The sequence below is a fragment of the Felis catus genome, chromosome D2 (assembly GCF_018350175.1).
Source record: "Felis catus isolate Fca126 chromosome D2, F.catus_Fca126_mat1.0, whole genome shotgun sequence".
Lineage (NCBI taxonomy): Eukaryota > Metazoa > Chordata > Mammalia > Carnivora > Felidae > Felis > Felis catus.
The window spans coordinates 54,726,497-54,739,600 of record NC_058378.1 but is presented as its reverse complement, the minus strand read 5'-3'; the positions used below and the strand labels follow the sequence as shown (position 1 = coordinate 54,739,600).

General features: G+C 43.3%; 1 protein-coding gene across 50 annotated transcripts in view; it reads left to right on the top strand.

The window, feature by feature from the left end:
* Window positions 1-13,104, top strand: part of SORBS1 (sorbin and SH3 domain containing 1) — a 231,596-nt gene that overhangs the window by 171,901 nt on the left and 46,591 nt on the right. For 22 of the 50 annotated variants that reach the window (XM_023240763.2, XM_023240762.2, XM_023240761.2 and 19 more), the window contains 4 exons: window positions 2,624-2,707; window positions 6,749-6,814; window positions 7,399-7,500; window positions 11,413-11,462. In XM_023240763.2, the coding sequence (XP_023096531.2) occupies window positions 2,624-2,707; window positions 6,749-6,814; window positions 7,399-7,500; window positions 11,413-11,462 (302 nt within the window). The remainder of the gene's footprint in view (window positions 1-2,623; window positions 2,708-6,748; window positions 6,815-7,398; window positions 7,501-11,412; window positions 11,463-13,104) is intronic. The other 28 variants (XM_045040463.1, XM_045040461.1, XM_045040475.1 and 25 more) reach the window with 4 other exon arrangements.

Genomic DNA, 13,104 nt, shown 5'->3' with positions numbered 1-13,104 from the left:
TATACTATAAAGAGCGCTGGACCTAGGAGTTGGAAGATCTGAGTTCAAATTCTGAGTCTGCCCTAAGGTATCTTGGGGCAAGTCATTTAACTTTCTGGAACCTCAGTGCTTTCATCTGTAAAATGGGAAGTATTATTTGGCCTGCCAACATTACCGAAGCACTGAGTATTGAAATGAGTATTGAGTGGTATTCCATACTCACTGAAGTGTCGAATGAGAGGAGGAAGTGTGGTCATGTGTAAAAGAACTATGAACATTATAAAGTGCTATGGAAATGAACGTACCACATTAAGATTGTTTAATTAAAAATTGAAGCTAGGCTCGGGCTCCTTTCCAAGAAGCAATACCATCCTTGAGGAGAATCAGGCATTTTTCTGGCAGGTCATCTGCCTTTTCCAAGGATTTTGCCGAGCTGGGAAAATAGCCCACGGTGGCAGAGAACCAAGCCTGGCGCTGTGGAACCCACCCTGCCTGCCGGTACAGAGCTCACATTCTGCATCCAAAAGGACGTTTTCTATTTGTCCATTCCATAATTGGATCCACAGCTGAGTTACAAATGACAAAATCAAACACAGATGTCAGTGCTGTGTGGTACTCCCTCTTTAACTCTCTCTCTGGGCACCTGCTCTGGGCCTAAGCAGTTGACATGCCTCCTGATTCAGTTCTCAGCACCGTGTTAACCTCCGCAGTTAACAACACTCTGCAAGCAACCTTCGGCAATAAAATGGGTTAATTCTTTCAGGACCTAGTACCAGAACATTCAGACCATTTCCTGAAAGAGCTGGTACATTTTATTTAAAACAACAACAACAAAAACCTAACCTATTCCCAGGGAGCAGTTTATAAATAGTGTTTAAAAATAATAAACATGACATAGATTTCATGAAACCCCATCCTGGAAGGGTCTAGGATGCCCCAGGGTCCGAACGGTCCCTCCTGAATAGTGTCCTTATAGATCTTGTGCCTCATTTCACTGAATACATAAAGAATCCATTTGGAATCCACTATCTTACATCATTTCACAATCCAGTGAGAAGGAATACACCTTCTCCTTCAGGATTTAAGCCCTAAGTCCCTAAAGCCAGTTGGAGGAGGTTTTAATCTGGGTGCAAGAGGACAGACGCCATTTCAGTAGACATTTCCCTCTGATCCCAACTAACTTACATTCAACGAATTTCAGTAAAAGAAAAGTTCTCTGCCTTATCTTCCTCCATTTAAAACAAAAGTAGAAATCATGGTAAAAATTCTTCTAAGGATTTTAGAAGAAGGGTCTGGTCAAGATCACAAAGTTTACAGCCATTTCTACAAACTGCAAAAGGCCTGTTAACAGAATGTTAAGAAAAACGTGTCTGAAGGGGCTACTCTGTGAAGCAGTGTCGTCCAATTTCCTTCACGCGTCATTGCCCCGAGGGAGTGAAGTTTATTTTATATTGTTTTCAATCTTGGTGCAAAATGTATATTTTATATTTCATATTGTTGTCAGAAAATCATCATATCTCTGTCATTTAGTGACTGCCGAGGTTTTCTGAAACATATATACACATACATGAATTTAATGAAGCCATGAGCCTCTGATGCTTTTGTCTGATGTGAACGTACATCTCCAGTTTATTAAGGGGAAGCCTGATTTGCTTGTCAGGCATTCATTTGCCGACTAATTATTTCCAGAAACACAAGTGATGCCACAGAGCAAGGAAAACTTTATAAATATCTGACTCCATATGGAATCCCATGGAATCAAATTATCAGTCTGTGTGAACTGCCTCTTAGAGTTATATAAGGTTGAGATATCTAACTAATTTTTGTAACATAACCCAGAAGTTTTTTTCCCCCCCTGCTCTGTTGTCTGTCTCGTTCAGCTTTTCCCTCACTTTATTTTTCCCAGTTCTTTAACATTTATCTGTGAAAACACGAAGTGTATTCTGTCTGTATTCATCCCCCATGGATGCTCATTTAAAATGTTTTGACACTTGTGTTCTGTTTTTACCTATATCATCTTTCACTTTACTGTTTATGGGACATGATTTCTCACCTACTCATGTGCCATTAAAGATGCAGTATTAACAAATTGGCTTTTATGAAGTGTTGGTATTTGCATTTCTTTTGAAAACCTTAAGGCAGCTTTGCAAATAAGTACTAAAACTATATACTAGCCAATAAAAATTATTTGCTCTACTCATCTGGCATAGATGGCTAAATGTTTGGTGTGCTCACCAGATTGTTTGCTCCTAACTAACAGCTCTTTGTAAAGAGGAAATAAGGGCTTTCTCTTCTCCCACGATAAAGTTATTGAGGAATATGCTCATATTCCGATCTGTCGTGGAGGTCAGCAGTATGGTGTAAAATTCTCCACCCGTAGTCCATTTGCCTTCTGCCTTAGGGCTGAGAATGATTCACTCACTGCTCTCTACCACCATTTCTCTGTTTTTATAAACCCATCCTCTCCCACCTGTTTTAGCTCCTTGTTTTTGCTGATGTCTGTAAAAATGGATGATTGCTGCTGTTGAATACAGTTGCTATAGATACCCGGAAACCACTGCATCTCTACTGGCCTGTTCCTATGTAATCTTTGCATAATGTTATCCTTCTCTCTCTTCCATTTCCCTATCACCAACCCCTATAGAGTCGGGATATAAGCCCAGAAGAGATAGATTTAAAGAATGAACCTTGGTATAAATTCTTTTCGGAATTGGAGTTTGGGAAACCGGTAAGTTTAATAGCTTCAGTGGTTATAGACACCTTTTTAAATAATGCTGTTGATGCATTGTTGCCGCTAAACAGTCAGATCTATTTGTAAGGAATGCAGGAAGTAGGGAACAGCCATTTCACTTGTCAATAGTGGGACTGTCTATTCTCACTACAACCTGTAAGCTTCTGCCGAGAAAGGACAGTGAGCTCTGGAATTATTTCTTGCCAGAAAATCACAGAGAAACACGACTAAATCATTGCTCAGGACCCCCCACCACTAGTAACAAATATCACACGCCTTGTGGACAGCATTATTTCAGCACTGGTTTGATTACTTAACCAAAGTCTTTATGGCAAACTGAAGATAAGCAGGAAAATGCATTACACACTGGGAAGACCAGCATTGTCACTGCTTTAAAAAGAAAAAAAAAATTTTTTAAGTACATGTGCAAGGGAAGTGCCCAAAAGGGCCTTTGTGTGTAGATGTGATCCACAAATACATCCCTGTTATAGGTGACTCAGGGAATGATCTACAAGTTAGGGTAATATTTCCCAAAATTTGAAATGGGAGTTAGGCTCAACAGTAAATGTGCTAGAGTTCCTAATGTTTTGCAGCTTCCCTGTGATGTCTCTGAGTTGGCCTTGGTGCAAACTGATTTTTGGCACTGACAGGAGGATTTTCTTAGCCCTGCACCCAGAGGGGTATCAAACAGAAGGGAGAATTGAGTCATTTTTCCACTGGAGATGGCTAGAAACTGACCCTAAACCTCCAGTTACTTTAAAGTCTTACTACAGCTGCAAAAAGAATTTATGGGTGGAGGAATTAAGTGTATATATATATATATAAAAAACCATTTTGTCAGATGCTTGTATGAAACTTTAAACATTGAAGCCAGCACTGGAATCACTGGGGCTTAGAATGATAGTTTTATTTGCAGACAGGAATTTATAGCTCAATAAAATGTTACATTCCATGGTGTACATTTTTCATTAAGATGAAGCCAAAGACAGATGTAGCGGCTGCTGTGGAACTGCTAATTTGATTCAGCGATGCTGAGCTTTGTTAGGAAGTTGAGGCATCTTCTGAGTTAGGAGCGCCTGACTTACAAACATCCTGCTGGTGGGAACAAGTTTCCTTCCTGCTCACCCTGTCCTGGACGCCTCTTAGCGGCTAAGCTGTCCTGAGTGAACAGCGCCACCTAGTGCAGTATAGAGGGATGTGTCTAACCTGGAGTCTGCACCCTCTTCTCTCCCTAGCTGTGGTGCACGCCTCATTTCTCCTTTCTCTCCCTTTTTCCTTTGCTGTTCACCATTCAGACTTCAATGAAGTCCACCTCAGGCAACCTTCTCTACCCTCAAAAATTTAACCGTATCTTAACCCTTTTCTTTTTCTTAAAACTTGTTCAAACATCTCACACGAAAAGCTACTTCTGAATCGTGTGGTCCCTTCCCCCTCTGCCAAAGGAAAAAAAAAAAAAAAAAAAGACCATGATTGTTAGGTATATGTAATAACAATGCCATACCTTCATCAGGGTAAGCAAAAGCTATTAGCTTTAAATTCTGTGTAATGGAGAGTCCATGTCATAGATTTTGGAAGCTCCTCTCAGAATTCACAAATTGCTAGCCATTTCTCATTTGCCAAATAACTAAATTAGTTTTGTCTGAAATGTTAACTTTTAGGGAAAGGTGCGAAACAATTTTTATCATGTGATTGGTTTGTTTTACTGAATCTGTAATTGCAAATAATTCCGTTTTTGTTAGCAAAGGGCAGTATTTGAGTCCCAGCATACATTAAATAGGCTCTGTGAATAGCTTGGTAGACAAACACTGTTTCTGCTGGAAAGTGTGGTCTGAGAATCACACAACCAATCCAAATAAATGTTGAGGACACGGTCCATTTGTGTAGTGAGACCTTCCTAGAATTTGTATTGCTACTGTTGTTCTAGCTGCCTCTTAATTATTTAAAGACGTAGTGATCCTTTTCCAAAACGTCATTTCCTCTGAAGCCATGATGTTCCTTGCACAGACCTTAGAGCCCTTCTAAACTGGGACTTTTTGTGTGGGTTTTTTAAAGTAATAAAAGATAATACTGTTGAAGACTTGCCAAAATAACTTAATGCCCATATCCTGAGGAACAGTTTTGAGACGAGTGGCTCCTTATGGTCTAGGAAGAAGCATCTGAAGGGTGGGCTTGTCATCCAGTGGAACCAACTTGATGACCGGCTCTTGCTCCAAGTTTGGGAAGAAGGTGTTGTTGGGGGAGAAATTTTTTCTTCAGTCCTACCTTAATTGCTCTAGGCTATAATAAGGGCTATAAATAAAAGTGGTATAAATCATGGAAATTGTTTCAGCAGGTTTTTCAGTCATTCAGAAGCAGAATGAAATTAAAACTCTTACCAAATAATATGAATCATCATTTCTATTTTTTTTTTTCCATACCAACTCCGGACCCACTTCCCCTGAGTGAAAAGCCTGCCAGAACTTGGACACTAGACATTGACCCTGAACTCCTTTCTTCCTCAACTCTTGCACTTAAAGCCAGCCACCCGGATGAGCTGAAATCTTAGCAAGATGCTGGATTGTAGTACCTTTTAGCTCGGATACGTTGTTGTAGAATATCAAATAATTCAAGACGCCAGGCACCCTTTTTGTAAGACTTTTAAAACCAATTTAATTTGTAAGCACTGCCTTAACATTTTGCAGTTATGAAAGAAATGACTAGGTAAGATCATAAGTGACTTTAAAAAGTTTACTTCTCCAGGTGAACAGTCCAAGTGTATTAAGTGCTTAAAGATGAATGGTAATTTTTAATAGCACTTACTTTACACATTGCAGAGTATATACATGCACAGAGATTGCATTATTGACCTATTAGCTGTCAGTGATGAAAGCACCTTGGATTCAGATTGCTTTTCATTTGCAGGTTCATTACTAACAGTCTGGATGTTAGTTCTCCCCTCCCACCCCCCGCAATTTCTGCAGGAATCAACGTGATTTCTAGAAGTAAGCTCAAGGCAAAATGTCACAAAGTAAACCAATTTGCATGCTTCCACATAGTTATAATATTTGCTGAAAATTCCAGGAGCTATTAATGATCTCCTCTGTTCAGGAGTCATTGTATAAGACATCTCAGGTCTAAATAGGCAAAACAAGGTCTACTTGGTGGGGGAGAGGTTCCACAGTTACAAGTGGCTTGTAACTTCCAGATGTCCTACCCTCTGAACCCCTCCTTCATTAAACTTACAGTTCTCTTGGCGGAGTTCTGTTTTAGGAATGCAGCTCTAATTCTAACTTGAAGAGTTAAAGGAGAAAATGAAAATAACCCTATAGTCTGCTGTTCAAATTCAAGTTATGGACTGTTCTGTAAGGCTGATGAAAGGCATGGCTGTGCTACCAGCAATGTTATCAAAGTCTAGTTGAGCTTTAAAAGGAGATTTTAAGTGTTGTCCACTGGAATTATCTAGTTACACAGCGCATTATAGAACACCCATTTTGCACATGGATTTCATTGCCACAAACCACAGAAAGCACATTTGGTTCAATTTACCCTCCCCTGGCCAAATCTCCAAATTCACAACACTTACTAAGGTATAATGAATTCTACCGTGGAGAAGACTGCTTCAAAAACATAGAATCTCAGTGTCCATCTTAATTTGAAAACAATAGTGAGGATGTATGTCAGCCGTCTCAACTAAAAAAGAAAAAAAAAGAATGGTGAGGAATTTCAGAGTTTTGATTTTCGTTCAAATTGGTGTTAATGCTTTTTTTTCTTCTGTTTTCTTTTTTTATGTTTTCAATGTTTAGAATCCAACAATGATTTACTCTTGAGATGTAGACCTAGAAAAAAATTCCCAGTTAATGTTTCCAGCTCCTAAATCCTGCAGAACCCTTCCCTGGGCGGCCCCCTCAGGAGGCAGAGTGCCTGCTCCCTGTGTTTTGAGTTCACTTCTCTGTGTTGATACAGTTCTCCTAGTGTGCCCCTCTTCGTTTGAGCCGGTCTCCATGTTTGTCTTTATGTCTTTATGCTCATTTCTTCATTTCCTCCTCTGCTTCCCGTCAGCCTCCCAAAAAGATATGGGATTATACTCCTGGAGACTGCTCTATCCTTCCTAGAGAGGATAGAAAGGTAATTCCGCTGTGCCTCCTCCGTGGGCTGTGTGTGTGTTCTCTAGCCTGGTTAGTGTGAGTGTGTTGTGGGGTTTTTGGTTGTTGTTGTTTTGTTTTGTTTTAATTATTATTATTTTCTCAAATCACTTTTTTTTAACTTGATAACTTTTTTTTTTTTTTTTTGGCTTGGTGATAAAACTATTTAACAAAGTCTGTAAGACGTCTACTAATGTTTAGAGGTTTATAAAGCAATGCCTTAGTCTCCTGACATATCCTGCTTGTCACAGTCACTAGACTCTGAAAAGAGCAAAAATAGGTCTTTCGCAAAAGGTAGGTTTTTGTGGTATTTGTAGTTCTCTCTAGCGAGTAGAATAGCCTTTTGGAGCTCTGATGACTTGAGGATTTATATTTTCTCTGCCTAATGTTGCATTCTGTTTTCACGTCTGCACCTGATTTCTAGTGAGCTCTTGTGTTCAGTCATGCCATCTTTGCCTTATTAAAGTATAGCACTAAACCAGCTCATTTTTCAAACTTTACCTTCCATTCTTTCTGCCTCTCCTCTAAACTAAAACATGCTTTCCCATCTTTTCTTTCTCAAACCAGACTAATCTAGAAACAGATCTCAACCTCTGCCCAGCAGAGTTAGAGGCAGATTTAGAAAACACGGAGACGCTTAATAAAGCACCCGGGGCAAACTTGTCACAGGTATTTCCTAGTTTTTCTCACGCTGTCGGTTCCTCTTCCAGCTCGGTTTTGTTTTCTCCTCTGCTCTCTGGTTTCGATACAGGCAAGGCAATGAGTGGTAATGCTGCTTCTTTTTAAGCTGCATGGCTTTCTGACTCCTGTTTTCCTCTCCCACCAACCTAATTTTTGCCTGGATTTCTTTTGAGCTTGGCATCTTCCTTAAAGGAGACTTTTCAAATATACACAGGGTGGCTGGTGATTTCAATGACCCCACCTCCTTATCATTCTCTTTCTGTGCTCTCAGAAGGTGACCCTTTCCTTCCCTTGCCTCCATATACCTTCTCCAGATTTTCAGGGAGCCATTTTGGGGGGGGCACTTTCCTTGTTTTGTTGCAGCCTTGGGAGATGCCAACCTCAGAGATCATTTTCAAAAACACAGTGGCAGTGATTTGAGTGCCTCTTACGTGCCTGGCGCCATCAGAGCGGTCCTATTTGTCATTTGGAAGGTTAGAAAGTTCTCCGTGAAAAAATGCACTCCAGAGGCCAGACAGCCTGGCCACAAACAAGCATCTGAAACTCAACCTGCATGGATATTTTTAAAGAGGGCTATGTCAAAATGTGGTTTATTAAAGGATATGTCAGAGAGAGAGAGAGAGAGAGAGAGAAAGAGAGAGTCCAAGGTAAATGGGTTGCCAAGGGAAGAAACATACCAACTATTTGGACAACCACCCCCAGGGCTCCCTGACAAAATAACAAAGACTGTTACAAGGAAAGGGTATCTTTACAGAAAATAAAGAAGGAATGCAGTCACTGCTGGAGAGGCTAGAAAGGTCCACAGACCATGGCAGGAAAAGTGGGAAATGCTGTGGGTCGTGTTCTGTTTAAGCAGAACTAAGACAAGGAGGGTCTTGAGAGACTTGGGTTATGAAGTCTTGTGAGTGCCGGACCCTAAGCCAGGGAAGGAGTAGGGAGCCCACGGGATTATGGCAGCAGCCAAGGCAGGCTGAAATAAGGTCAGAAGCTGAAGAACTGAAAGCAGATCAGGAGAGCTGGGGTTCGGGAATCCAGAATCACAAAAGGGTGAGTGCACCCAGGCCCCTCTTCAGAACTTGGGTGAGGCACAAAGGTGAGCCACAGTGCACACAATCAAGGCAGATATATCATGGAGCAGGGAGAAGGGGGTGGGGGGTTTCCAGCCAGGGTGGAGACTGGAACCGGTTGTAGCCTCTGTGGGATGGAAGGTCTGAGCTAGTTTGAGAGTGAGAACCTCAGGTAAGTCCTAGAGTGCTCTGGGGCGGGACGGGAGCATGAAGATTCCAGGTCCTAAAACAAATCAGGGGTCACTTTTCAAAATAGTCTAATAAGAGCGGTTCTATTATACATACAAGGAGGGAAGGCAGCTGGAGAATTACTGAACTCGCTGAGGCCTCCCTGAAGTTAGACGGCTTCCAGTACATGGACCACTACCCAGGCAAGGTGGGCACAGAGAAGGGTCTGATGTGTGAACTTTGCCTTCAGAAACATGACAGCTTAGTCCCACTCATGCATGAGGCTCTCCAATAATGCACAGCAGTGCCTGCGAAGAGCTAAAAGAACGGCATGGGCTCTGAGTGCCAGGAGAAACTGACCTTGTGGAAGACTTCCCCAAGGAGTTAGCCGGGATCTTAAAGGATGGGTGTAACCTAGGTACATGGTAGAAATAAGGGGCATCCATGTGAGGCATGGTCAAGAGCACAGAAGTGAACACATTTAGCATGTGTGCAGGGAATAAAGTAGAAAATTCAGCTGTAATGGAAAACTCAGTAGTAGTGGAAGGTAGGTATGGGAAAGAGGGTTGACCCTGGATTACAGAGGCTCAGAAAATATGGCTAAGGGGATGATTTTGTCTACAGACCAATGTTGTGATTCTGGAATTGTTTTTGGAAAGTCTGTGTCCTCACTCTAGAGAGGTGAAGTTGAAGGGAGAACCCCCAGTTGGAGGTGCAGACGGCATGGAGGCTACTGCAGTGGTCCCAGCATGGAAGGGTGAGGGCCCCCACTCCAGCACCAGCATGAAGGGAGGCGAGGGGTGGATGTGACAGCACTCACAGAGGAAGTTGCAACAGGACATTTTAACTGGTGTGTAGAACAAAGAATTGGGGGATGGATGGGGACAGAGGCAACTCTAGGGTTTTGGCTAGGAAGCCAGAGGGGTGAGGACCTTCATACATCACATAAGATTGATGGGGAGAAAATCCGCGCAGTGGTAAGATGGAGTTAGTTTTACGTGATTTATTTTTGAAGCATTGGTTGGGTATCATGTAGGGAATATCCAGTAGGCAGCTGGAAATCTAAGACGAGGTGTCCTAAAAGAGGCAGGGGCTTATAAAGTCAATTGGAGCCACCTGAAGAGAGTGATGGGCGAAGCCCTGGGAGCAGATGAAAGATGGAAGGAGACTCATGTGAATGGAAAGGATGAGAGAACAACAGCTACCCCCTGGGATGTTGGATGACATGGAACAGGAGAAGAAGGGGAGAGTCAGGGGGTGAACAGTTCAGAGAAGTTGAAGAAAGTACAACTACCCAGTGCTCCAGAGAGGTCAGCAAAAGAAGACTGAGGAAAGGTCAATGGACTTGATAAACTGGAGGTTTCTAAAAAAATCTTGGGAGGTTGCTGGGTGAGTAGTTGCTGGGAGCCAGAGTGGAGAAGAATCCAGGGGTCCCCCAGGGGTACAGCACTGATTGAAAATATGCGATTGTGGAAGGAAGGAAGGAAGAATGGAAGATGTTCCCAGAGGGCTCCACAAGGTCACGCAAAAGTTTTTCCAAGATGGAGACCAGGGCATCATCCTCAAAGTGGATGAACACCCAGAATGGGACAGGTGCCAAGGTGGGAGATGGGCAGGAGGGCTGGAAGGATGAACGTGGAGGTAAGAGCCGCACCTTCTCTGAGGAGTAAGGACGGGCAGCTGGGGTGGGGGAGGGCAGTGTTCTCATCCTGGGGCAGAGGTGTCCTCCCAAGTGAAAGGACCCAGCAGGTGAGGGTGGGTGTTCGGCAGGCAGAGGACCAGGCAGGTGAGCCCTGATGAAGGTTGCTTCCTGTCCAGTCTTCTCCTCCCTCTTGGTCACTCTTCCCTTTCTTTATCCTGGTGTTTCTCTCCTTCCCTCCAGATAGGGTATTTCCCTTGAAATAATCACCATTGGGGTTAGGAGTCTCTTTAAAAGTTAACTTTTTCATCAATTTATTCAACTATCACATTATTTTTAAAAAATAAATTGAACCCTTTGCCTTTTTTCCTCCAAGACAACAGAAACCCTCAACTATGTAATTATGTTGCCTTTTCTCTGCATGTAGCTCTTGGTTGTTTTCTTTCTATTGGGTAGTGGCCTGTAATTTTATAAAATGCTCCCCCACTCAGACTGAAGTGGTCATTCATGGGTTTTGTGAAACTGCATTTCTCCCCCATTTCCACATTCTAAACCTGCAGTGGTGAACAAATGATCTAAATACAGTGTGGTCTTTTCAAATGCATTTTTGTACTTTCTGTACCTAAGATGTCAGGTGATCCTCTCTCTGGATGTGGCATTGGGTGCATGAAGGAGTCTCTCTCTGGTGGGCTTGGCCAGGGGCTCTGAGGGCTGGGGATAAGCCGGTGAAGGCTGTGTTGTCCTCGTCACTAATGCATGTTGGCCAAATGGTGGGCTATCTGTTCTGCGGATCTATATTTAAGCATAAGCCAGGGGGCCATCTTCCAGCGCACACAGAGAGCGAGAGTGCCCGCTGGCCCAGAAAGCTTCCAGCACCTAGACCTTTCTGGCCAAGCTCCCCATCTCCCAAAGGTCCTTGGTTGGCTACATTGGGAAAGGAAAGGGGCTGCTCTCTTTCCCCTTGGCTTGGAGTATCTGAGGTAAAATAAATGATCTACATTCTTTTTTTTTTTTTGACCTTTACAGAGCTCGACGGTCAGCCCCACTCCAGAAATTTCTTCAGAGCTTCCTGGATAGTAAGTTGCCACCATTTACATGGCTTACTGTATTGATGTCAGAAATGGGAAGAGGCTATGTTTTGGACCCAGGTGTTTTGTTGGCATCAGTCTAGTGGCTTTGGTGATAAGCAGCAATTTGATAATGTTCTTCAAATTATTTTTCTGTTTTCTCTTCCTCTTCTAAATTAATTTTGTGATGACTTGTAGTATTTTTGTAAGCTTTTTCCTATATGGGCATCTTTGCCTTTAGGGTGTGAGTCTGTCTGAGTTTGGAATCAAAGTTCACTCATTTGCTGGTTGTTGGTTGGGGTGTGTGACTGAGACGGCCACACTGGATATAAAGGGGAAGGGGCGGGGAGTTGGGTCCTCGGGCAGCACCTCTCATGGGGAAAGGTGGAGCCAAGAGGGGGCTAACTTGCGAGATGTGGATTTATTTCCTCATACCAGTCCAGTCCAGATTCTGCCTGGGTGATGCATGCACACTCCACTCCACGGAGTAGCCGCCAGTCTCCTTTCCGCCTCCCTAGACCATCCTGAACCCTGTGCCAGATTACTTGCCACACGGCTGACACGTTCCAGTGCCGTCCCCTACCCCTCACCTACACGGCACATGGCAAGCACTGAGCTGGTACAGATCGGCCCGGAGCCTCCCTGTCCCCAATGTTGACACCTCTTAGGGCCCTTGTTCTGTTGCTGAATACCTGAATCATGCTCTTATGTTAAGAACACAAGATAATTTATCTGTTGATAAATTATCAGCTCCCTGAGGGCAAGGACCGCATCTCCATAGTACCTGATGCACCCAGTGCATTTGGGAGCTTGTGGTGGGAGCTGCTTCTCGTCGCCATCGTATCCACATCTCATTCTTTGAAATATGATGAGAAAAGGCACAGCTGGTACCTGGTCCATTGGCATCAGGTAAACCCCACAGTGAACAAAGTTCACCTCTTCAAATAGAAGCCTGGCTTAATCTGAAAGCTGAGTCCATGGAATTTCTGGCATATGTTGTGGTCACTTGGGAATGAATGTCCTACCTCCCTTGCCAAAGAAGGCATGCCACAAGAGTAGTTTCATTTGAAAATCAATCAGCTGGGCTTAGGGTATTTCAGTGGAAAATTGGGAAAAAATCTTAATTCTTTTAGTATAGTCACCAAATCTCTGGCTAGATCCATTCTGTTCATTTTTTCCCTATAAATACGGGTTAATGATTATGATTAAATTTGCCCCAGAGCGTAAGAAATTGAGAAGCTACATTAGGACAGCAGCTAGAAGGGAAGTCACCTGCTTTCTTGGAAAAGTCCAGGCATAAAGTCTGTCACACCTAATGCGGGTTTGGTCATCAGACCAGCAGTGCGATAGACCTCAGAGCTCAGATATGGTGTCAGGACCTCCTTCCTGAGCTCCCTCCACTCGGGGCTCTGAGGCTCACTATCATTAAGGAGCTAGTTGGGCTGTGCCTTCGGCTGTAAGGATGACAAGTCCCAGGCTGTCTAGGTCCCCAGAGATGTTCTTTCAGAGGTGACATCCACCAGATGACCTTAGGCTACCTGCAGGTAAAGGGCATCTTCGAGGCCACAGCTCCCTGCAAACTCTCCTTGGTCCCTGGGGCCACCTATTTGTCCTCTTGACAGTCTTGACACAGCCCAGTGATTGCTGGGCT